Source organism: Misgurnus anguillicaudatus, chromosome 3 (assembly GCF_027580225.2).
Source record: "Misgurnus anguillicaudatus chromosome 3, ASM2758022v2, whole genome shotgun sequence".
In the NCBI taxonomy this organism is placed as follows: domain Eukaryota; kingdom Metazoa; phylum Chordata; class Actinopteri; order Cypriniformes; family Cobitidae; genus Misgurnus; species Misgurnus anguillicaudatus.
The window spans coordinates 11,683,985-11,711,181 of record NC_073339.2 but is presented as its reverse complement, the minus strand read 5'-3'; the positions used below and the strand labels follow the sequence as shown (position 1 = coordinate 11,711,181).

Sequence of the window (27,197 nt, the reverse complement as noted above, 5' to 3'; positions counted from 1 at the left end):
TTGTAGTCAAGAACATGTTTCTTACAATGACAAAACATCAGAAACTGTCTATGACAACTCATAAAATCATAAATGTTTGAGATGAAGGTGTTACAGCATCAACGAGTCCCTTTGCCACATTTTTTTTGCAATTTAAAAATTAATAAAGCAATAACCTTCATAAAGTAATCATTCTCACACAACAATTACAGGCATTAAATGTCATAAATATGATCACAACCTGGCAAGCAATTCTCACTTTCATCTCGATTGCACAGGAAGTGACATCGCTGGTCAGTTCGATGTGATGTTCGCAACGTCTCACATTAGAAATGTAAAAATGTAAGGCTTTCGAGTCTTGGCCTTCAGTGGATAACTTTGCAAAATCTCTTTCTTTGTACTTTGTACTAAGTAGTTTCCGCAATCCGAAACCCCAAAAAACAGGGCGACCACATTAAAAGTCGATTTTTTGTCTTTTTTATACATAAATACTCCTTACAAAACATTGCAAACCAGAGCAAAACAAAAGAAAAATTGGCACGATCATTTTTGACACTGTACTATAAAAATAGTTCCTTCTTTTCCGAGTGCCTGGTAATGAACGCAAACACAGGCATGCAAGAGACGACATCTCATTGTCATAAAACCGATAAATACAGCCAAATCATCATTCAGCATTGACATTTTCCCTATAGCTTCTTTTAAACTGTGCTTTGAATGCTTTAGTTTACACTATTATACAAAAAGTGCACTCGGCTAACTGCGTCGCAGTTCTTGCGATTGAAATGATGCCTGTGAGAGATTTTGACTGCGTGCTTGTGCTTTTCACTTTGTGTGTGGCTTTAAGCCGTTTCTCGCTGTTTGACAACTTGAGAAAGTATGTAGGAACCTTCAACAAATCAGCCGAGGTGTGTCTCTCTCTCTCTCTTTCTTTAATTTCTCCACCTTAGTGCTCTTAAATGATCCTAAATGAGTGTTTGTGTGTGCATGTTCAATTGTTCAGTCCTACTACAGTGAGTCGCTGGTCTCCAGGCCCAGCCTGGTCAGGTCGGAGTGAGAAGGATCGCTGTCGTCGTCATCTTCGTCGTCGTCTTCATCGTCGTCCTCGCTGTGACCTCCCATCATGACCTGCTGCATGGCCAGCGTTGCTCCATCTGATGTGAGCGTCTGCAGGCCGTCCTCCCCCACACCTACTGTTACGGTGGTACCTGAGTATGATATAAAACAAGCAAGCATTACCTTTAATTTATGCTAATTGCTGCAATTATATAATTAGACATAATGCATCTACAACCTCACATTATGAATTATGTAATGCGCATAATTGGGATTTGGTAGGATGATCAAACACATCTGTCTACTTCAGACAGTCTCGGTTTCATGAGGTGTGTCCAGATGTCCAGACAGTTCACTAAAAATCTAAATCCGTTCAAAATTTAGTTTGAGTTAGGCTCACCGTATCCATTTAATCTCTTTGCTGTCTAGGAGAAATAATGAAGATATTAAAATTGAGATTTTTATTCCTTATGGGATTCCTGAATGTCTTTTTCAATAGGATGACACTACACACTATGTCACATGACACTACACAAACTATGTTAGCTAGCTAGCTGAGCAGGAACAATTTACTTTTAACTCATTCCCCGCCAGCCATTTTTTTTTAAGTTGCCCGCCAGCATTTTTGTGATTTTCACAAGTTTCACAAAATGCCTTCCAGGAAAATTTTCTTTTAAAAATAAATAAACATACAAATATATCAAATGAAAGAACATAGCCTCTGCTTTCAAACAAACAAACAAAACTGGAAAAAAGTTTCATCCTATCTATATTTTTTTTCTCTGCTTATAAACTCTTAAATATAAGTATTTTTCTTAAAAAATACTTTTTTTTAGCAAAAACCTGAAATAATTGAATTTTTTTTTGTGAAGGAATTTTGTAAGAGATCAGATTCAGAACGATTATCAAAACATACACAGAGTTTAAAATTAGTAAATAATGTTTCCTTCAGTTTTTTATAAATTGGGTAAGTGTGCCATCTAGTGGATAATCGCGGTATTACAGATTAACATAAAACCTCATCAGGAACATGTTTTTAATGCAAATGTTTTCTCTTAATTGACGAGATAACATAAATGTTTCTAATCTGTGGTGTTCTGTGGTATCGGTCGCACCGTCTTCCATGGTAACTTCTTGCTGGGAGACGGAGGAGGCGAGGGAGTTGGGCCAGAAACGCTGAAGGGGGCGTGTCTGGGGCGTCTTCTTTTTGTTCTTGGGTGTGTCTGAAGAGCTGGCATCCAACATGGGCTGGAGGATCCGTCTTCGTGCATTAATAAACCTGAGAAAATTGGGAGGTTATTCATATGTACACTAAGCAATCGGAATATCAGGATGCGTCTTTTATACTTTATTCTTAAAACACACCAGTTGTTAACTTGAAGGAGGGTCAGGTTGGTCTGCAAGGCAATCTGTTTCTTCTCATCTTCTGTAGGATAAGGGTGCTGAAAGGAAAAGACATAAGATCTGATCTTAAATTAGGTGAAAAATATTACATAAAAATATAACTTTTTGTCGGAGCTACTGGTTTAGTGGGCAGTTATCCGACACATAGCGCAGACGCGCTTTTGTCGACCCAAGTACGAGTCCTGGCTTCTTTTGTTTTACACATCTCTGAGGACTGTATTTTCTAATGTGGGGTTTTTAGTGGCATCTAGCGGTGAGACTGGGAATTGCAACCAAAATCAATTTCGAAACGCAATGAGAAGCTACGGTAGCTGCCACAAGACAGTGAACATGTCGTTGTCTGAGACAACGTAGGGATGAAATGCACTCTGTTGAACAGTTTGTCTGTTTAGGGCTACTGTAGAAACATGACGGCGACTTTCATCTAAGGGGACCCGCGGTGTATGTAGATAAAAACGACTCATTCAAAGCTAATAAAACAATACAGTTCATTATGTACACCACTAATAATATAGTTATGCATATTATATTGCATTTCTGTCAAGAGATCCTTCTAAAAGTAACAAATTGCAGCGAATATTAACCTAAATACTTAGTGTGAATAGTTTTGGTGTGTAAAATTTGTGCAGTTGTGAAGGACTTACGCCAATGTGCTGGAAGAGCCAAGATCGCATGACATTAGTGGCGTGTTTGGGCAGAATGCCTCTCTTGGCCTTAGATGAGCTGTCGTCCTGACTGAAAAAACTCAGATCCTGGTTCAACTGCAGCTGAAGCTGTAGGCAAACAAATACAACTGTCAATAATGTCTGTGTACAGGTTTGGCTAAATTCGGCAAATTCAGATGTCCTTATTAAATTATAAATTATTGTGGAAACATTGGTCCCCATGAGGAAAACAAATCTAACTAAATTATGTTTATCTGAAAATGTAAAAATGCTAAAAGTTTTTTGTAAGGGTTAGGGTGTTGGGTTAAGACAAGTGGATACAGTTTGTACAGTATAAGTCATTATGCCTATATGGAAAGTCCCTATTAAATATGAAAACCAGGGTGTGGGTGTGTGTGGGTCAGTGACAAAAACGGTTTGGCAAGATGAGAAATTCAAAAATCTTTTTAAAAAGCTTGTTTTAAAAGCATGCATCAGGTTTATTCAATGCACATATTGTATTTATGTTAATTGTATGCAATAATAGGCATTTTTATGAAAGTTAAGACTGAATGGACCTAAAAATGTCAAATGGTGTAACCACAAATTGCGCCAAAAAAAAAAAGAGAAATATAATATTCTATCCACCTTGAAGGCATGTAAGCAAAATCATCAATAAAAAAAATCATTTAAAAATATAATTTTATTAATTATTTCTTAATGTAAATTTTAATGCGTTTTTGTAATATTTGTCCTTACTATGCTAAAAAACAGCTCTGTTTTCTAAATAATCTTTGACACATGATGTAAAAATGTATGTAAAAAAATCATATTACAATAAACTAGATGATTATATTTTATTCCACATTTTCTATGAATATATTTATATTTTCATTTAAAAAAATACTAGTTACAGCAATTGACACAGACCGGTTACACCACATTGACATTTTTGCAATTATCCCTCAAAGATTCTTTCAAAATGAAAACAAAAATAATTTTTAGATTTGGTCCTCAAAAAAGAAAATGTATGCTAGTAACCTTTGAATTTATTTTGAAATTTTAACCCTTTTACATTTACTTGAACCATACGGACACAAAACAATTTGCGTTACATGCTAATAATCCTGTAACATAATCCAATCTGCTAATGCCAATCATCTCGTATCATTGTAATATGGCAAAACAACAAATGACCAGCAACAAAATTCACATTTACTGAACGTATCAGCACATCCAAATAACAAAAAATATTGATGTTGCTTTTTTTACATCTAAATCCTGTTTAAAGAGCCATCATCTTATCAGAGACCTGCATCCAATCAACAAATGTGTTTATTAAGAGACGTCTCTCACCTGTGAGTTCTGTATACGTATTGTCCCAGGTGACAGAGTCTGCGTGACCACCTGCCCCTGCGGAGTAACGACCGTCACGGGCTGATATACAGTACCACCTCGACATACAAAAACAACATGTACACCGTTAATATACTGTACGTTCAAATGACTGATACAAGATGTCAAAATGTAAAAAACACACACCTGTCACCACTTGTGTTGGGTTTACAGCAGTAACCGTAACATTGCCCTGCTGTAGAGCCGACGCAGGCACTACGATACCTTGAGGACTCACAGCTCCAGAGAAGGAGCTTGGGAGCTGAGAGGAGTACATAAACAAACAACATTTATTTTCTCGGTAAAGGGACTTTGTGAAGACTACGGTATATCTGCACGTACCTGTGTCTGTGTTGGGGAATAGGGGCTTCCTGGCTCCCCGCTGAGCAGAGTCTCGCTGTTCATCTTGGTCTTGAGGCAGGCGATGTAGCGGCTGCAGAAATCTTTACACAGGTCGTTCACCTTCTCCAGCTCCAGCAGGTGAATCCGCAACACCTGGATGGCCTTTACCATCTGAACCCAATGAGAAAGTACAATACGGTCAATGTCAGCTTAGACATCATCAAAATTTTGAGAAGAAATCACTTGATGTTAAAGGAAAACACCACCGTTATTTAATATTTAGGGGTCAAGCCACGAAGTGGCGTAGACACCTATTGTTTCTGTTAGTTTTCTTATTATTATTCAGTTTCTTGTTCTTCCGCCATTGAAGTCAATGGCAGCCCATAGAACCGTACGTAGGAAAGTTATGAAATTTGGCACACATGTAGAGGACAGTCTCAGAAGTTACTATAGCAACATTGGTGTGTCTGACTCAAACCCTCTAGCGCCACCAACAGTCGAAAAATCCACTTATGTTCATGCTCATAACTTCTGACCCGTGAGTCCTAGAAACTAATTTCCTGTTTCCTCTGAATCCTTTGCTCGTGATGATTCAATTGCACACGTTGATGTCATTTGTGTCATGCAAATCTTTCCGCCATTTTGAATTTTCCGTAAAACCTACTTTTTCGAACTCCTCCTAGAGCGTTCGTCCGATTTGCATGTCCTTTGGTATGTAGCATCTAGAGACACCCCAGACAAAAAGTTATCAAAAGCTTTTTGATAGACCAATGCGTTCTCGTATACAGTGACAACATACAAGGCGGCGAGCACGCCAAAACGGACGTCAGGCCGTATCTTCGCAAAACTTCATTGTATCGACACGAAACTTGGTATATGTCATTACAGTCATGACCTGAGGGTGCCTGCAACGTTTCGTCACAGCGCCACCTAGTGGTCACGAGATTCGAAAAATGCCTATTTTCGCTTATAACTACTTCAAACTTGAGTCTAAAATCATGAAGGTGGTCTTGTTAGATTCCTTGAGGCATGCCGAGTCAAACGATACCAAACGGTTTTCGGTCGGCCATTTTGGGAGTCGGCCATTTTGAATTTTCTCATTAAGTTCAGTATTTCACAAACAGAATGGCGTATCGCTACGAAATTTGGCATGGTTAATCAGTGACATGTTCTGAGCGCACCTATAAATCTTTAGGACGGCGCCACCTAGTGGTCAGGATATGTAAATAAATTTTTTAAAATCTTTATATCATTTGATTAAATTGCTACACTGACATAAGACTTCACTCTATTGATTCCTTGGCTCATGCTGAGTCCGACTGTACCAAATATGTCTGAGTCAAACCTACTTCCTGTCGGCCATTTTGAATTATATTGAACACCTACCTTTTCGAACTCCTCCTAGAGCGCTCGTGTGATTGGCTTGATTTTTGGTATGCATCATCTAGAGACACTCTAGACAAAAAGTTATCAAAAGCTTTTCGGTAGACCTATCCGTTGTCGTATAACGCATCAAAGAATGCGAGGGTGAGCACGCCAAAATGTGTTTGAGCCTGTATCTTCGCAAAACTTTTGTGTATTCATATGAGACTTGGTATATGTCATAACAGTGATGACCTGAGGGTGCATGTACCGTTTTGTCACACTGCCCCCTACTGGTCACGAGATATAAAAAATGTCTATTTTTGCTTATAACTACTGCAAACTTGAATGTAAAATTATAGAACTGGTCTTGTTAGATTTCGTGAGGCATGCCGAGTCAAACGATACCAAATGGTTTTTGGTCGGCCATTTTGTGTGTCGGCCATTTTGATTTTTTTCTTTAAGTTCAAGTATTTCAGAAACGCAATTGCGTATTGTTATGAAACTTGGTATGGTTCATCAGCAACATGTTCTGGGAGGACTTGTAAACTTTTCGGCGCCCCCTAGTGGTCAAGACATTTGAAGCTATATCTCTGCATCTCTTTATCGTATTTACACCAAATTTGGTGGGTGTCATCACAATCAAGACCTGAGTCACAATTTATTGTTTGGTCAGTGCCCCCTAGTGGTCAAGTCATTTAAGGCTATATCTCTGCATCTCTTTATTGTATTTACACCAAATTTGGTGGGTGTCATCACAATCATGACCTGAGTCACAATTAATTTTTTGGTCAGTGCCCCCTAGTGGTCAAGTCATTTAAGGCTATATCTCTTCATCTCTTTATTGTATTTACACTAAATTTGGTATGTGTCATCACAGTCATGACCTGAGGCACCATCTATTGTTTCGGCACAACGCCACCTAGTGGTCTCAAGATACGAAAAAATTGCTATTTTTTTCATAAAACTAATGCAAACTTAGATCTTAAATCATGACAGTCATCATGTATGAATCATTTTTTGCCATGTTTGGCTTGACCCCGGTATCGCTGCTTGCAGCTATATTTAGGGGTCAAGCCCCGAAGGGGCGTAGAACCCTATTGTATTTGTTAGTTTTCTTTTTATAATAATTATTATTATTAGTTATTCTTCTTCCGCCATTGCGGTCTATGGCAGCCCATAGAACCGTACGTAGGAAAGTTATGAAATTTGGCACACTGATAAAGGACAGTACAATGTGTCCCCACAGCAAATTTGGAGTCTCTATGTCTAACCCGCTAGCGCCACCAACAGTCCAAAGTTGCACTTATGTTTTTGCTTATAACTTCTGACCCGTAAGTCCTAGAATCGAAATTCTTGTTTCCTCTGATTCCTTGGCTCAAGACGATTCGAATGGACCCTATGTCGTCATTTTCCGTCATGAAAAAATTTCCGCCATTTTGAATTATTCGTGAAACCTACTTTTGCGAACTCGTCCTAGAGCTTTTGCCCGATTGCCACGAAAATTGGTATGTATCATCTTGAGACAGTCATGGCAAAAAGTTATCAAAAGAATTTCGATACAGCAATCCGTTGTCGTATACCACCTTAACGAAGTTTACGTAGAGCGCAAAAAAACTGATTTTAGGCTGTATCTTCGTTAAACTTAGGACTATTGACACGATACTTGGTACTTGTGATGCCAGTCAGGAACTGAGGGTGCATGCACAGTTTCGTTGCAGCGCCACCTAGTGGCCAGACGAATGTTTTATACGCCTATAACTTTGGCTGTGAGCAACTTTTTTTCACGGGACTTATTTTCTTGGAGTTATGAATAGTTGCCGAGTCCAACGATACCAAACATGCCAGAATTCGCCTTACGGTTAACCCTGTGCAGCAAAATAGCGCTTAAAAAACACGCGTGAATATCTCCGCGAGTGTTTTTCCGATCGACTCGAAAACACCATAGGAAGAAACTAACCTTACCTTCTGAACAAAAAGTTCTATTGGCGTTATATTAAAATTTTCATCAGAAATGGCCGAAAATTGCAAAAAACAAAAAATTACCTTTAAATTTTGTGTTTTTTATACATAAATGGTTGTAACTTTGTGATGAAAAGAGATTTTTTCACCAGATTTGATACGCTGATGTATGAGCACAGTCTGAGGCCACACAAAAATAATTGTATGCTTTCACCACTAGATGGCCTTAAAATTGAACAAAACCTTTGATAACAAGCCAGCCTTATGGTCATACAACTGTTTCTTAACTAAACTAAAGTGTATAGTCATTAAACTAGCTAGATGTAACACAATCATGACCTAATGTTGCATGCACAATTTTGTCATTGCGCCACCTACTGGTTTTTAGATAGAATATGGTATTTTTGCCTAAAACTACTGCAACAACACATCTAAAACCATGAGTCATCATGGATTATTCCTTTCATAGCTTTGACTATAATCACTGGTGGTTGCCAATTCACTCCCCTTCAACCATTGAGAATACCTTATCAACCGTTTTTGCAAAAACTATATCTCTGCATCAGAACATCGTAGAGACACGGGGATAGTCTCTTTTGACTAGTTAAACTTGTTGTAACATGATGTGACCCATGTTTTGCCACTGCAAACACCACTCACATGTCTTTCAGTGCTCTAATGTTCCATGATTGTCAATAACAGAAGGACGATTGCAGTAGACAAGAACTTAGATTATTTTTGTTGATAACTTTTTTGTTTTTTCATCTAAAATTATTAGGTTTACCTAGAATCTTCAATCTGCTTATCCAATCTCAATTTTACATCCTTTTTTGCCCTTTTCGGCTTGACCCCGGCATTGCTGCTTGCAGCTATATTTATAATAATTATTATTATTAGTTATTCTTCTTCCGCCATTGCGGTCTATGGCAGCCCATAGAACCGTACGTAGGAAAGTTATGAAATTTGGCACACTGATAAAGGACAGTCCAATGTGTCCCCACAGCAAATTTGGAGTCTCTATGTCTAACCCACTAGCGCCACCAACAGTCCAAAGTTGCACTTATGTTTTTGCTTATAACTTCTGATCCGTAAGCCCTAGAAACAAAATTCTTACTTCCTCTGATTCCTTGGCTCAAGACGATTCGATTGGACCCTATGTCGTTATTTTCCGTCATAAAAATTGTTCCGCCATTTTGAATTATTCGTAAAACCTACTTTTTCGAACTCGTCCTAGGGCTTTTCTCCGATTGCCACGAAAATTGGTATGTATCATCTTGAGACACTCATGGCAAAAAGTTATCAAAAGAATTTCGATACAGCAATCCGTTGTCGTATACCGCCTTAACAAATTTTACGTAGAGCGCAAAAAAACAGATTTTAGGCTGTATCTTCGTCAAACTTAGGCCTATTGACACGACACTTGGTACTTCTGATGCCAGTCAGGAACCGAGGGTGCATGCACAGTTTCGTTGCAGCGCCACCTAGTGGCCAGAGAAATGTTTTATACACCTATAACTTTGACTCCGATTGACGTATTTTCACAGGACTTGTTTCTTTGGAGTTCTGAATAGTTGCCGAGTCCAACGATACCAAACATGCCAGATTTCGCTTTACGGTTAACCCTGGGCAGCAAAATAGCGCTTAAAAAACACGCGTGAATATCTCCGCGAGCGTTATTCCGATCGTCTCGAAAACACCATAGGAAGAAACTAACCTTACCTTCTGAACAAAAAGTTCTATTGGCGTTATATTAAAATTTTCATCAGAAATTGCCGAAAATTGCAAAAAACGAAAAATTACATTCAAATTTTGTGTTTTTTACACATAAATGGTTGTAACTTCGTAACGAAAATATATTTTTTCACCAGATTTGATACGCTGATGCATGAGCACATTCTGAGGCAACACAAAAAAAATTGTGTGCTTGCACCACTAGATGGCCTTATAATTGAACAAAACCTTTGATAACAAGCCAGCCCTATGGTCATACAACTGTTTCTTAACTAAACTAAAGTGTATTGTCATAAAACTAGCTAGATGTAACACAATCATGACCTGATGTTGCATGCACAATTTTTTCATTGCGCCACCTACTGGTTTTGAGATAGAATATAGTATTTTGCCTAAAACTACTGCAACAACACATCTAAAACCATGAGTCATCATGGATTATTCCTTTCATGGCTTTGACTATGATCACTGGTGGTTGCCAATTTACTCCCTAGCAACCATTGAGAATACCTTATCGACCGTTTTTGCAAAAGCTATATCTCAGCATCAAAACATCGTAGAGACACGGGGATGGTCTCTTTTGAGTTATTAAACTTGTTGTAACATGATGTGACCCATGTTTTGCCACTGCAAACACCACTCACATGTCCTTCAGTGCTCTAATGTTCCATGATTGTCAATAACAGAAGGACGATTGCAGTACACAAGAACTTAGATTATTTTTGTTGATAACTTTTTTGTGTTTTCATCTAAAATTATTAGGTTTACTTAGGTTCTTCAATCTGCTTATCCAATCTCAATTTTACATCCTTTTGTACCCTTTTCGGCTTGACCCCGGCATTGCTGCTTGCAGCTATATTTTACTATGTTCTTACCTCAATTAGACAAATTAAAACATACATATCTTTTTTCAATGCGTGCACTTAATCTTTGTACAGCGCGTCGTGAATGTGTTAGCATTTAGCCTAGCCCCATTAATTCCTTAGGATCCAAACAGGGATAATATTGCCGGAAGTTTGAGCGAGAGGGGAAGTAGTCAGGAGTGATGGTGTTACTGCGCGCCGAGGTCAAAGTGCTGCAAACTAAGTGCTCTTCCGCCTTACAATATAGTTCTCATTTTTATCTGCTAAAAAAATTGCCACGTTTTATTTTGTGTCACCATACTTACTCGTGTAACTACTCATGTAAGAGTCCTTAAATAGGGAAAACATGGAAGTGTTTGTTTCCTTATAAATTCATCCCTGTTTGGATCCCAAGGAATGAATGGGGCCAAGCCAAATGCCAACACATTCACGACGCGCTGCACAAAGGTTAAGAGCACGCGTTGAAAAAAGATTCGTCCAAGTTGAGGTAAGAACATAGTAAAATATTGAAAACCGCTGGTGTTTTCCTTTAAGCATACAGTTGACATACCTACTGACTTCCACAGTATTCATTTTTCCTACTATGAAAGTCAGTGGACACCATCAAACTGTGGGCTTAACATCATTTATAAAAAAATATTTTGTGTTCAACAGAAGAAAGAAACTCATAGAAGTAAGTCATGGTAAGTAAATGATTTTTACTTACATAATTTTTATTTTTAAGAAGGGAGTACTTGGGTGATTCTCACGAAACCATTGAAACACCACGGCACTAATGATTTTAGCTTTAAAATGTGTAATATAGTAACATTAAAAAGCATCAGAATTAACACAATACTGTGTTCTACCTTGTACAATGTGTGATTTTAACATAAGAATTTATAATTATAAATGTTATCTCATTTTCTGCTGAAATTCTCATTACCGCAATGTGTCCGGCTCAGGCATGTGATTGGCCAAGGACAAAAAAGAAGGAAGGAACTTAACATCCCTTCACGTGGGCAGAAACAAAATGCACACCATAACATACGCAGAAAATGCATTATGACCATTATTTCAATTATTTAATTCTGACGGAAAATTTAGATTTCAAATTTAAAATGTAAACATTTGACTAACAGAAACCATGTTTAATTAAATGGGTTGATAAATGTGGAAAGCTGTAACAAGTAGCATTCCCTTACTATTTTACATCTGCAATAATTTTAGTTTGCCATAATCTGACTATCACTCGCAAGGTTATACAATTTTAAATTGGCCTTGGAATAAGGTGGACCTGAAGGCCTACATCTAATTTGAAATGAATTAATTTTACAATATAGTACTGGTGAAATTAATTACATTATGGTTTTTGAGTCATGGGTTGAATAATTTTGAGATAAGCAAAAAAGTGATGTGGGAAAATAAAATAATAACAAATCAAGACATTACAAGCATATAAAATAGAAAAGAACAAAGTTACAAATAAAGTAAGATGATCTAACAGTATTGATTAGGTAGAGAAACGGTATTAAATTAATATATAACACTGTTTTCATTCTATAAATTAAATATAATTGATCTTTTTAAAGCTATAAAAGTGATTTTCCTTTTGTCTTGTAGTTTGATTAACATAATGACTCAAACATAAGCATTTCTTATAAGATGAACTGTCCCTTTAACACCGTGAGAATACTTGCAGAGACTGTGACATTACAATATAGTTTTTGTGCATATCTCCTGTCAAGCCCAAAGAAATTATGTGTTTGCGTGATTTTTTAAACGCTTTGGAGTTTATGCGCACTGAAAACAGTTCACTTTAGCATCTTTGTCGCTCAAATAGTCTAAAATCGCTTAAATGTTACTGTAAACTGTAAACTTTCTTATTAACAGTATTAGTAACAGTATGTCAGTATGTTCTTATTACAGCATTTCATGCAATATTTTGCAGTTTCACCATATTTACATTTAAGTACTTACAGCCGTAGACTAGTTACTTAGACCAATGTGACTTACAAGCGAGGAGTATGTCCATAATCCGTTCAAATCCATTCCAACAAAAAATCTATTAGGTCACTTTGCAATGTCAGTCCATGTATATATGTTGTTTTAATTGATTGATGCCTTAGTATTCAACAATGAAAGTTTTACAGCGCTTTGTGTTGACTTTACATCCCGAAGGCAGTCGCTCTACGCATCTTCAACAAGCTTGTATGACGAAGAACACAGAAATGCGGATGACATCACAGTAGCACAGCAGACTTCCTTATGACATCTCGATTCGCTCTCGTGATACTTTGATGTCACTTGCGGCTGCCTGTCCGTTTTTGCAGCGCAGCATGAACTCAAATAAATCTAATGTCTGGTATACACAGAGGTGTCAAGTAACGAAGTACAAATACTTCGTTACCTTACTTAAGTAGATATTTTTGGTATCTATACTTTACTTGAGTAATTATTTTTCAGACGACTTTTTACTTCTACTCCTTACATTTTCACGCAATTATCTGTACTTTCTACTCCTTACATTTTAAAAATCGCCTCGTTACTTCTATTAATTTCAACTTGTTTTCTTTTTTACATTCCGGCTTGTCATCGTTAAAAAAACCTATCTTGATAAATTGCATCATCCAGATGAAAGCGATTGTGGTTGGATGAGAAGTATAAACATACACTATTCCGACTCCCTATTGGTTTGTACGCAATCCCCGCCCCCCAGCTGACTGCAGATGATCAAAAGTTTGTTCGATAGCACTGCACAGAGAAACATAAAAGAACCGCGAGAGCGATTAGAAAGCATGCAGAGTGTCTCCCCTCGCGATGCTTTGATATCATCCGCCATCTGTTTGTACAGTAACAGAACGCGGCATTCTGTCTTCAAATGGAAAAGTACGAAATTAAACTCGCGCATCACTTTCAGGTCAGTTCACATTCATAGCTGGCTGCTGACACCAACTCATCTGTGTGATTTAAATAGTGTAACAATACCAATTTATATCATGTAACTTCAGTTGTTCAACTTAAATGACATTGTGCTGCGTTGCGTTTTGAAGCATGGCAAAGATATCTATGCTAAAGACATTGTTGTTTTGTATATTCTAATAACTGCCGTAAATTTTATTTGCATTAACAAAACCTACTTAGCTGAATGCTTGAGTGTTAAATCAATGAAACACATAACCATACATACCAACTTTTGCTTTTGTTAATAGACATCAGCTGTTTCCTTAAACCTGACTTTTAATTTACTTACAATAAAGACATTTAGTAATTCTCCAAAATTGCTTGAATTTATACTGACTAAAGTAAAGTATACAAAAGTCCATTAGCTACACAAGTACAGATGCAGAAATATAGGCTATAATTGCATATTTGTAGTTTGTGTTGCTGTCAAAATACAATTATAAATGATAACAATAGCATATTTCTATTCTCATGCAGCTTTCACATAGGATGCGGTGTGCGCTGCGCTCGCCGCTGGGTTCGGCGCAGCCAAGCGATTTGTGCTCTGATGGCCAGACCAAAGTAGGCGGGGTTTTCAATAAATTACTACATTGTTTATATTTGCGTTAAATAGTCGACGAGGAATACAGAGACTGATGTTGCTCGTCTCCATTTCACGTAACTTTAAGCATACATACAACAAGCTGCTTGACTTAAAACACACCTGACATGCCAACTTGAATTGCTACGTGTTTCCATGACACGGCTTTCCTTCCGTTGTCTCTGTAGGAGCATTAACTTGTATTATAAAGCTCTGAGAATCCCGAGTATAAGCTTTCGTCCATTTTGCTTGCTTGGATGCCCCGTTTCTATTGGCCGCGCGTATCGTCACAGAGCGCAGCGCAAAAGTTAAACTATGTTGAACTTTGACCGCGGCGTGAGCGCAAGCTGCGCTCCGCTGCGCTCCGCTGCGCTCGCGCTTTGCTCGGCGCAACAAATAACCGCCCTCGCGCGGCGCAAGCCATTGAAATGAATGAGTTTCATAGCGCAGCGCAGCGCACACCGCATCCTATGTGAAAGCCGCATCACACATACTATAGTTGTGTGTGATTTTGTTGTGTTTTAACTAAAGAGGGCACCGCTGTAAAAGTTTGGCCACCAGCGGCAATGCTCTGAAGTTTGACTTTTTGCACCATTACAATATTTATAGGCAACTAGTCATTATATCTTCCTCTCTATGGAACACATGTTAATGCTCAGTAGTACACATATATGTGACCTGATCCAGCAAAATGAGTCACAGTGACCCAAATTTCAAAATTGAGATTTTGGTATCGATGAAAAGAGGAGACCATAAGCTTTCAAATTATATCCTAATCAAAGTCATACCTTGAATGGTTTTAAAGATATGGACATTTGAATTAAGGTTGTCTGTGCTCTTTTTCCAACTGAAAACCTGAGAAAAACGCCTTTAAAGTTTTTTGCCCGTTTTTTGTAGATATCTTTCAAAATCTATTGCATTTTTAAAGGGTTAAACGATTTATTTTACAGCTTAATTTGACAAAAGACATTAATATAAATGCCATTACAGTAAACCAGGAAACTAGCTTATAAATCAAACAGAATGATGTTTATTGAAAATGTGAAGTAACAGAAAGGTTTCTGTGATTGTTGGGGTTTGAGTTAGGGGAAGGGAATAGAACATTACGTCTATGGAATGTCCCCACAAAACAATGTGTGTTTGTGTGTGTGTGTGTGTGTGTGTGCGTCCGTGCGTGTGTGTGTGCGTGCGTTCGTGTGTGAGAGAAATTGAGAGGCAGAGAGACAAGCAAAAAGAAAACAATAATGCTTGCCTATGCAATCATATCTTTGTGTAGGCTAGTTGACAATAACAGTGTAACCAATTCAAAAAGGAGTTAAATAGGAGAGGAGAGTGCTGTGAGTATGACAGGAGGATGGCTGGACCAATCGCGTGCCCCGGGGTTTCCCATTGACAAATGATCAGCCTTTATGAAGATTTCTGATTGGCTCTAAAACAACGTGTAACACCATATTTGGAGAGATAGTGACGTTTCAGGGGATCCCCCGAAATGCTTGGAAGTGACGAGAGGATTTGAGAGAAGCAATGTTCATTTCCAGCGAATTTAGTAAAACTGTTTCAACTTTAATAGTCATTTAAACACCTTTACTCAATTATTTGGACTACGAAACTTTGGGAGATTATTTTTTAATGTCTGTTCTTTGATATTAGCTAAAAATTTTTTTTTTGATAATTTCATTGTTTTTCCACATTATCGGCTCATATCTTAAAACGGAACGTTGCGACTTCCGACTCATTTCGCCAGAGCGGGTCACATATGGATCTTTAATGCAGTTGTTATCAAACATTTTTTGCGGCCTCCCTTGTGTACAGTGGATTGAAATAAATATTCTAAAACTTAAAATTTGAATTAAACAAAACATTTTAAATTATACAATTTATTGCTTTTGTTTAGTAGCCTTATTTTTCTGAGGTTTAATTACACAGAATTTATAATAAAGTAATGTATTTCATAAAATATTATAAAACTGGGGCCCCTGGCACCATCTGGCGACATCCAGTTTGAGAACCACTTCTTTAATGTATTTGTTTGCATTGTATTGAAATGCATTCATTTTTAATGGGCATATAACGTATATGGTTGAAACAGATAGCCTAGTGCAGGGGTAGGCAACATGGAGTGCCGATGTCCTGCAGTGTTTAGCTCCAGGTCTAATCAAGCACACCTGAACAAACTAATAAAGGTTAAAGTCACCTGAAACTACAGGTAACCAAGGTTTTATAAGGGTTGGAGCTTATCTGCAGGACATCGACACTCCAGGACTGACGTTGCCTACCCCTGGCCCTAGTGCATCCCAAATTTTTTTAACATTAACATTTTAATAACACTATAGTTATTATGGCCTTTAGAAACATTTTTTAGAGGAGATAGGGTAGTGCCCAAAAGGCCCCTGTGGTGCGGCCTAGGCTTTTTTCTCTAATGACATTTTTTTCTTTACATTACTTTTACTTTTATACTTTAAGTAGTTTTGAAACCAGTACTTTTTCACTTTTACTTGAGTAAAAAGCTTGAGTTGATACTTCAACTTCTACAAAAGTCTTTTAAAACCCTAGTATCTATACTTCTACTTGAGTAATGAATATGAATACTTTTGACACCACTGGGTATACATGTTTGGATGACGGGGAAGGGCGCGTCTACAAACAACGCGCGCATACCCCCCTCCCCCCGAAAATGTTTTCTCATCGAATCTACACGTGGGTCACCTTTTTTGGCTTCAAAACGGCGAATTTCGACGAAAGGTGAGGGATTTTCATGCCTGATGTGTATGACGTAGAACACAGAAAACGTCTGGGATCCATGTTGGATGACGGCGAAGCTCGCGCACAAAGACAGCGCGCGCATACAGACAACGCAGGCATACTGAGACAGCACTTGCAACAACACGGGCATACAACACGCGGGTGATTACCCCCCCATCTAATAAAAAAAAAAACTCATCGGATTTACGCGATTCAGACGGGTCATCCCATCAAGGTCCGAAAATACGGAAATCCTTATTTATACGGAAAAATCGCATCCCTGCCGGCTGTGTTTGAACATGCGTTATGTTGTAATTTAATCAAATGAACACAAAAATATTAAGAAAAAAAATAAATGGATGTTTTGCTAGACTACTTTAGATGACAGAAAAAATATTTACTGAATATTCATGTATAATAATAATGAAGACAAATTAGGAAAATGATGTGTCCCTGCCTGATGTTCTCATCCTCCGCAACACTTTTTGAGAACAGTTTAAGCACACATACAGAATTTTAATAAAGTTTGATTTTGAGTGACCAAGCACATGGACCAGTTACTTCAAGATGGCTACCAGGTAAGATCATTTTTTACAGTTAATTTGAAATATTGTCTTGTCAGAATGCTTACACGACATTTTGATTATCATTACTGCAACAGATGCTTATTAAATGTTAATTTAATTAATAGAAGCATAATACTTTGATTTTAAATGCATGTGCAGAATTATGTTCTTTCAGGTTTGTCATGTCATTTTGAAAATATGTCAGTGTTGATGTTTTCTGACTGTTGCGGTAATGAGATTTTTTAGGACTAATTTTTTAAATTATGTTACAAAAAGTGTTAAATGATAAGTAAACGTTTTTTAAAAAATTGTTCCCATTTACTCCAGACTTTGTTTTTCAATGTCTGGTGGGAAAAAAAGTAAATTTAAGCAATTTTTACATTTTCATGTTGACATTTTTAATCACCAACTTACCAGATTGTCCAAATCGGGGTCCTCACTGAAGAAAGCCTTGCCTTCTTTCTCCTGGTTTCGTACAAAGTTCTCGATGTCCACGTCGAAACTGGCCGAGGTGACGCAGTCTGAGCTCTGGGTGGACTGCTCGCATTTTTCGAAAAGCAGCGCCAGCAAAGGGAACAACGGGTGTCTACAGTCAACAAAAGACATGATTTACACATCGACTATTTTAAACACAAATGTGTTAAGTGAGAGAAAAAGATGAAATATTGAAAAAAGTGAAAGAACTTGTGTTACCTGTAAATGGCCGTCTTGTAGACCTCCATAGGAGTTTGTGGCTCAGATAGTGCCGAGCTGCCCTCCTCTTCTCCTGTCTCCTCCTCCTCTTCCTCCAGCCTCTCCTCTGCCTTTTCTCCTACTTGCATCTGTATTAGAAGAGTGTCAGGGCAAACGGGAAAGATGCTAAGGTCAGTATGTCTGAGCCACATGAGGTACGTGAAAGTTAGAGATGTAAGCCGCCGTGTCTTGGGGCTGTAACGCCCGCGTGCGGAGCTCAGAGAGACAGAGCATCTCTTTCAAAGCAAAAACCTCCGGGTGAAAGAGACATGTAACGAAACATGATTTTCACAAAGCTTTCCTTTTAAATCTTAGGCTAATCTCTGCCTGTCGCATTTAGAGAGGTTCAACACATTAAATAGGAGGGTTTTTTACATTAGTTTAGGAAAAAGAGTGGGATATAGAAAATTATTAGGCGGTTTCCCGGATTCGGTTTATCCTAGTCCCAGACTAAAATGCATGTTTGAACTGCCTCTGAAATATCTTAACAAATGTTTTTTGGATGGTTAGTTTGTAAAAACTACTTAAATGTCCCAATATAACCAAGGCCTAGTCCTGGATTAATTTAAACCCTGTCCGGGAAACTGTATTTAACATTATTATACATAGAGCTTATACAGTAGAAATATAATAAAACAACAATATATGGTAATAGTGAACTATTTACCCATAGTCCTGTTGGTATCCTACTACATTTTTTATTTTCTTTTTACTTAACAGTTGGACAGGCTCACATGATTGAATGCATGTGATGGATGCAACAATAGCGTTGATTGAAATGGGAGAAATGATAAAAATATGTTACGACTGCTGAAAAATCTCGAGTTAGTCTCGAGTTTCTTTGTATCTCTCCATCCGATACCGCAGAGGTCAAAGTTGAAGGATTCAGAAGAAACAGAGATTGATGTTAACAACAAGTTTATTGATTTTACTGGTTGCAAAGATGTTTTATCACTTTATTTACACACTTAAAACATATGTATGTCCAAAATATAAAGTGAACAAATTATTAGTAGTCTGTCATATAAAAAACTTTTAAAGATGTCAGTTGGTTTAAAGGGATAGTTCACCCAAAAAATCTAAATTCTGTTATCATTTTCTCATCCCCGTGCTGCTTTAAATCTATATGAATCTATTTTTTTCTGATGAACACAAAAGAAGATACTTTGATAAATGATGATAAGGACACAGCTGGCGGAAACCATTGACTTCCATAGTAGGAAAAACAAATAATATGGAATTTTATCAAAATATATTTATCACAATCCTTCCATAGTATTTGTTTTTCCTACTTGTTCTACCTGCTGTGCGCTTATATCATTTCTCAAAATATCTTCTTTTGTGTTCATCAGAAAAAAGAAACTCATACAGGTGTAAAACAACATGAAGGTAAGTCAATGACAAAATTTTCATTTTTGGGTGAACTATCCCATTAATATAGTTCCATAAAACATTTACATTTATGCATTTGGCAGACATTTTTATTCAAAGCGACTTATGGTGCATTTAAGGCACATTTTATCAATGTTTATCAAATCCACAACCAAGCTACTGCAGTGCTCTACCAGCTGAGCTGCAAGAACACACATGTATAAGTATATACAGCGGGGAAATTAAGTATTTGTCACATCAGCATTTTTATTAGTAAGGGGATTTCTAAGTGGGCTGTTGACACAAAATTAAGTGTGTTTAAATAAAGTGTGTTCAATACTTTTTCTCTGCGTCATTTTACTTTATTTATTATGACTCAACTTGTATACTTAAATGTTCTGATTTCTTTGTATGAATTCAATATTTGGCTTGATGGCTACATCTGGTTGAAATTTTGTGTCAATAGCCCCCTTAGAATCCCCATACTGATAAAAATGCTGATGTGTAAAATACCCAATCTTCCCTCTGTATATATAAAGCTAGTTATTATAGTTTTTAAACTTTTAAATATGGATATTTTTCTTACAAAATCGCATCGATTACCATCAGAAGATCTTTATTAACCTCCTGGCGCTGTGTGGATTACCTATATTGGTGCTTGAAAAAAACTCTGTTTTGGACACTGTTTTCTACCGGTTATAAAGGAAAAGTCATCCCAGGACATTTACTAAAATAACTAAAAAAATTTGTCTGAAAAATTATGGACATGCATATCTTAGACGGCTTGAGGATGAGTAGATAATAAGGTAATTTTCCTTTTTTACTGAACTATCACTTTAAGGGGCGGTTTCCCGGACGGGGTTTAGGTTAATCCAGGACTAGGCCTTATTAATATTAATAGTTTTTACAAACATACCTTACAAAAAAACACTACAGGTGTGCATCTTAAGACAAAGCAATGTCAACGAAATATGTTAAAATTAATCAGGACAAGGTGTTTTTAAATTAAATCAGCTCAAACATGCATTTTAGTCTGGAACTAGGATAAGACCTGTCCGGGAAACAGCTTTAAGTGTTTAGAGTTTTTTATTTATTTCTAGATGGCATCATTACTCATCCCAAAAGTAAGAATAAAAACACATCGTGTAACACACTATAAAGAGGCATTAGGCTCTATGACAACACAAACCTGTTCAGCCTCCTGGTAATCCTCCATGGACACTGATGGAGATGTCATCATAGTTACTGTTGCCGTGGACAACGCTTGGGCATTCTATACAGCTGAACTTCAGCACCACAACACCTGACACAGCCAGAACAAACACATTTATTTGTGTAAACTGCACGGGAACATGAAATATCCTTTACTCTTTATTTAATGTCAAAGACTCCAGTACACCCATAATGACGAATTATCACGCAAATTATTTGTGAATTCAACGCATAATTGCATTATAATAAGAAAGCAAAGACTATGCTTTTATTTGACATTTATTGTTGAACATTAATGAGCTATTTTAAAAATTAACCATGCCCACTTGGCAGATTAAGAGTAGTAATTACCCTTTGTGTAATGTTTTTTTTTTTTAAATTAACTCAGCAATTACCATTTGCGGTAGTTATTATTATTATTATTATTCATTTTAAATTGAATTATGTGCACACTGACTGATCTACTCTTATCAGCCATTTCTAGTTTTTATTACATTTTCTGTATGCACATTTACTCGTTGTTTTTGATATATTTCAGCAAGTGAATAAAAGTGACATTTAATTACGTCAAAATGAACGTCTGTGTGAAATTGGATAACCAACTCTGTCAGACGAATACAGTTTGCAATATAAATAGTAACGTCGCTAAATAATACCGTAATGTCTGCACTGCAACATGACTTTAGATGATTGCTTCACCTTGAATTGGGAGAGAAATATTAAAAACACACGCGATTTTAGCCAAATTCGACTTGTTTCTTCATTTTCGGTTCTCGTATTAGCAGTTCTTGTCCTAAATCTACAGCTAGTGTTATTTTTTCAGTCACAAATGTATCGCACTGTATATCTTTCCTCTCTATTACTGTAGGCGCCATGTTTGTACTGAGCCTGTGGTCTAAAACCGTTGCCAATTTGTTCTTATCAGTGTTTACATTCGAGGCGTTATATAACTATTTGAACATCTGACTGCTTTCATATACAACTATGGTACACATCATACCCCATAATAGAAAACATCTGCCGCTTAACCGCTAAAACGGTTTCGCAGACTCACAAAAATATCGACTCTGTCCCTTTAAATATAATAAAAAGCCTGCCCATAATCGCCTATCAATCAATCTAAGAGACACGGGGCTATCCCTCCCCACCAGCGCAGCCGCCATTCGCGCCTCTACAAAAGATCATTAAAAAAAGAGCGCTGGGCCTCGACTGTGTGTCGAGCCAGAAAATCTGCCCCGAAACCGCCGTCCAAACATCATATTTTAGCCAAAAAGCGTCCAGACTGCGCGCTTGCCGCTCAAACGCGATCTCACGAGCCGAATGGGATTCAGCGCGCGGCCGAGATCGCCTGATTGATAGGGAGTCGGAAAAGAAGATTTTGAGTGACAGCTTACCTCAGTGCCAATCTTCGTCACAATGACAAGCGGCTGCAGCAATCGGGACCCGCAGTTCTTCCATGTCGTCACAGCGTAACGGCACGCAGGCAACTTTGCTCATGAATATTTATGAGGTGGGAGGAGACATTACGGTATAGGGAGAAAAGTGCTCGCCCCCTGGAGACTTTTTATGGGGCCTGTGTAACACATGTCATTTTCAATGGCCGTCATAGTGTATATATCTATGAATGGCCGTAACGTTTGATAAAAGAAGCAAATCTGAAATGTTGAAATGTACAAACAACTTGATTTATTTACTCGCTTTTTTCCCGAAAATAAGTTCTATGTATTTGTAATGATCCATCTCATAAATGAAACATTTATAGATACAAGAAAATTAGACACTGTAATTAAAACATACATCAAAAAGTAATGTTTCTGGGATCTTCCAAAAATGTGAATCACCAAAATAATGAAAAAATGTGGGTTAACTTAAAAAAGACGCATGCTTCCACCCACCGGAGAACGTAAATTCAGGGAACCTTGTTAAGTCTCCGCCCCCATAGTCTCTGGAGTTTGGCAAGTTCCCCAAAGAAAGCTTTTTCGTACTCTGGTCCATCTACAATACCACCATATTGGACATATATTAAAAATATGTAAATAATGACGTCATATGTTTTTGACAGAAAATCATTTTAATATACAATTATTCCATACTTGCTTTTTGTAGCATATTCCGGTATCTTTTCGAGAAAGTCTTTGTATTGGATCCAGTCATGCTGCAGATAACGGCATCTTATAACTTTTTACTAAAACATCAGGTGAATCTTTCATAATGACATTTTAGATTTCTTATGTGTCATATATAAATGATTATAAATCATGTCAGCCAAGATAAATAATATCATGACGAAAAATGCCAAAGGACACCCTCTAGTGGTAAAATGACATCAGAATAACCGAATGCTTCTTTCAATGCCTCTGTGATTTTAAAACAGAGAAACTCGTGCCGATTCATTCCTCATAAATAAATGTGTTATCAGAATCAGAAGAGCTTTTATTGCCAGATATGTTTGCACATACGAGGAATTTCTTTTCGTAACAGAATCTACCACAGCACAAACAGAATGACAGTGCAAGGCACAGGTAATAAAAATAATACAAAAAATAAGTACAGAATAGGTAAATAAGAAATAAAAGTTGTACAAATATTTAAAAAATAAACAATATACAAATAGACAATATGGTTATGTACAAACATATAGAGAATATGTAAAAGAAGAAGAAGAATGGACGAATAATGTGTTCAGTTAAAATAAGTAATGTTGGTATTGCACATGGTTATTGCACTTTATGAGGAAATGTGTACAAAACCTATAAACTTTGACACTGTTGTTACAACATGACACTTTGAATAAAAATTTTTTAGTGCTTTATGTTTTTTTCATGGCTAAAGTGGATAAGCACAAGCTGGTTTAAGGTGGCAGTAAGCTGGTCCTCCCAGCCTGGCACAGCTGGTCAAGCTGGTGGGTCAGCTGGTATACCAGGCTGACCAGCTAAGTCCAGCTTGACCAGTGTTTCAGTCTCAAATTTTTTCTGCCATTTTTTCTCTGTGGACCACCTGTCCCCAATCGCCCCAACAAAATGCAGTAATCAATTAGGTTTTAAGTTTAACTGTTGAAATTTATTAATCACATTATATTTTAAAACATAACAGCATTAAACACTTTCAATAGAGAAAATAAACGTGCACATGTATTATCACTTTGCATAAAATAAGACTTCAAAGGTAAAAGATAATAAGACGTTTTGGTTGATAAGATCCACTGTCTGTTTTGGTTTTCTCTGCTTGTGCTGAATCTCCAGTTTTCTTTCTTTTCCAGGTCACAAACGTATCCACTGTTTCCTTTTATACCTGCTTCGCCTATACCGCCTCTCCACATTAAATTAAAGTTTTTGTTCCGCTTCAATTAATATCCCGACCTAATTCATTCTGATAGGCTATAGTTTCGTGTGACATTTTCTTATACAGTCCGATGTTTTTTTAAGTTAGGCTTATATTTAAATCGTTTTGAGTGTATGGTCAATAAATAAAGGAATTAATAGAGATAACAAAAATTACCAAATTTACTCCGGTCACGCCCCACTTAATGATCCTATTCCCCACCAGTGGGGCCCGGCCCACACTTTGAGAAACACTGAGCTAGACCATTTTAAAAAGTGACCAAAACACAGCTAGACCAGCTTGCTACACTAGCAATCAACCTGGGCAGATCAAGCTTCCAGATGTTCTAACAAAAAAATAATATGATTAAATAGATTACATTAGATTAAACTTTATTGTCATTGTACAGAGAACAAGAACAGAGACCAAGAAACCATGCATAAACTTGTGAAATACATACGGTACCTTATATACCATGCATAATATGCATAATATATATATATATATATACCTAAATTCCTTGTCACTTTGGATAAAAGCATCTGCCAAATGAAATAACATCTTTTAAAGAGTTCAGAAAGTGGACTGACCTATAGTCACCTCAAGTGATGCTAAAATATATATCTAAAGCAACAGAGGGTGATCCTTCTTGATCTAAAATTTCTAGATTCGGTTGATTTCTTAATGCAATTCCAGCACATAATCATACCCATACAGCAAATATACATTTCTTTGGCCAAAAATATGTTTTTAATATATGCTAACTGCATGAATTTGAAAATGTATTAAGTTTTAACATTCATTAACATATATTTCAAAATGTGGCCTATTTCAGAGGCAAAACATACATTTCTAATTTTTCAACCAAAAAATAAATTTCCTGTCCTGTTCCTGTAGAAAATATAAAATTATATATTACGTATATATATTAAGTATATTTTTGTAGTTGAAAATGTTTACAGGTTTGTAACATACACAGTTTTTCTTCCAATGCAACATGAATATAAATGCTTTAAAATATATTTATTTTTTAAATATATTTAAAAATAAAAAATACATAAATACATTTTGTAAACATATTTCAATAATTTTTTATTGTATATTTAAAAAAATAAATTAAATATTATTTAAATTATTTTTGCCCTATGGGTATTCATGGAAAGAACTGGTTATCTACACACAAGTTAATCTACAAGTTGGAAAGGGGCAATTTGGCATCTCCAATTCACCTAACCTGCATGTTTATGAAATGTGTGAGGGAAAACAGATCGAGTATGAAGTAAACAGTTTCCATCCAAACGTGAAGCGAATCTTTTCGAAATTCGCAAAAAAAGAAAGGATAAAAGGAAATACGAATTAGGTGTGTTTCCATCAAGTTGTTTGCGCGAACGACGATGGCATTAGTATGGCAACCTAGTAACCAACAGCAAACAAAACAAGGCACGCCCGGAAAATTTAGACAGGACTGCATGTAGTCACAATGGGGCCAGCCATACATTTATTAGCCATACAACTTGTAATTGCCAAACTGAATGCTGTGTACAGAAGGAGGAATGCAGCGTGTTTGATAAAGACACTAGCAGCAAGGACATTGCGACGACGTCGAACCCCATATAAGGTAAAGACAACTCCAGCGGAAATCGTTAGACGGTCAGTCTCGTGGATTTAATGTTCGCTACGTCAGAATCAATTCGGCAAATATATTTATTCGCATTTACTATTTTTCGCATAAACCAAAAACCGCCTCAAAAAACTTTTTTCGAATCAAGAGATTTTCCATCGAAATTTGGCGTTTTCATCACTCGTCCCCGATGCGATACTTCAAAATAAAATCATTGTGATGAAATTGATGTATGTTTCCATCACCATGATTTTGTTCGCACAAAAAGTCTGCATTCCTTCTTATGCACAGCATTCAGTTAGGCAATTACAAAGCTGCACAGCAAATACATAACTTGCCCCACTGTGACATGCAGTCCTGTCTCCATTTTCCACGCGTACATTGTTTTGTTTACTGTTGGTTACTAGGTTACCAAATACCAACGTCATTCGCCCAAACAACTTGATGGAAACGCACCCAACTCGCACCTCTTTGTTTGCAAATTTTGAAAATATTAGCTTCACGTTTGGATGGAACCCTATCCACTAGCTGCCCAGTTAAATTTGTCCAAATGAGTAGAAGCCAATGTTTTCATCACCACGATTTTATGCGCATTCTGAAAGTTCGCATCGAAAACGAGTGACAGGTGTCATGAGCAATTCGGTCCCCCCTTGCAATTCGGTCTCCCCTAGGACCCCGATTGGTACCTAGCACTAATGCCTGTTCAAAAATTTGTCATTGCGATATCTCGTCTGCGTTAGCGGTCTAGCAAGCTAATTACGTTGTACAAGATAGAAGCATACAATTTTTTTTAAATAAAAGTTAACAAAAAAAAAGATATAATAAACAAATTTTTTACTTGAGGTAGTTTTTGATCTTTGCGAAAAAGAAATGCGAAAAACGTTAATAGGATATAGAAACGCATTTGTCGAATTAATTCTGACTCAGCGAAACATTAAAGCCACGGCACTGACCGTCTGTTTCCGCTGGCGTTTTCTTTACCAAGGGTCTCGAAGTCGTCGTGCTAGTGGCTGCATAAAAAGTCTGAATTTTTTCCTCTGTGCACATCATTCAGTTTGGCAATTACACGCTGCACCGCAAATAACAAATAACTTGCCCATTGTGACTGACTGCGGCACTGTCTCCATTTTCCACGCGTACATTGTTTTGTTTACTAGGTTACCCAATACCACCGTCATTCGCTCAAACAACTTGATGAAAACGCACACAATTCGCATTTCTTTGTTTTTCTTTATTTGCGAAGTTTGAAAAGATTCGCTTTACGTTTGAATGGAAACTGCTCACTAAAACGAGCATCGAAAACGAGTAATAAACGCCAAATTTCGATTAAAAAATCCCTTGATTCGCAAAAAAAACTTTGTAGCTCGCTTG

General features: G+C 37.1%; 1 protein-coding gene across 2 annotated transcripts; it reads right to left on the bottom strand.

Moving 5' to 3' along the window:
* pknox1.2 (pbx/knotted 1 homeobox 1.2) lies at nt 1-22,408 on the bottom strand. 2 transcript variants are annotated; one of them, XM_055204621.2, is made up of 11 exons: nt 22,279-22,408; nt 20,862-20,975; nt 18,263-18,390; nt 17,984-18,155; nt 4,821-4,991; nt 4,626-4,740; nt 4,440-4,537; nt 3,084-3,212; nt 2,401-2,477; nt 2,151-2,314; nt 1-1,187 (listed from the first exon to the last, which is right to left on the bottom strand). In XM_055204621.2, exons 2-11 carry the CDS (start codon nt 20,910-20,912, stop codon nt 988-990), a joined length of 1,305 nt encoding a protein of 434 aa, XP_055060596.1. In that variant the 5' UTR covers nt 20,913-20,975; nt 22,279-22,408; the 3' UTR covers nt 1-987. The 2 variants fall into 2 exon arrangements, with proteins under 2 accessions (XP_055060596.1, XP_055060597.1); XM_055204622.2 differs by lacking the exon at nt 22,279-22,408 and adding an exon at nt 21,541-22,231.
* Between the last annotated feature and the right edge of the window lie 4,789 nt (nt 22,409-27,197).

Excerpts from the sequence above, each read along its gene's own strand:
- pknox1.2 (XM_055204621.2), bottom strand. The coding sequence starts at position 20,912 with ATGATGACATCTCCATCAGTGTCCATGGAGGATTACCAGGAGGCTGAA. Across the intron at positions 4,741-4,820 it reads ATTCCCCAACACAGACACAG|CTCCCAAGCTCCTTCTCTGG; the intron begins GTACGTGCAGAT and ends TACTCCTCTCAG. Across the intron at positions 4,538-4,625 it reads CCCAACACAAGTGGTGACAG|GTGGTACTGTATATCAGCCC; the intron begins GTGTGTGTTTTT and ends TTGTATGTCGAG.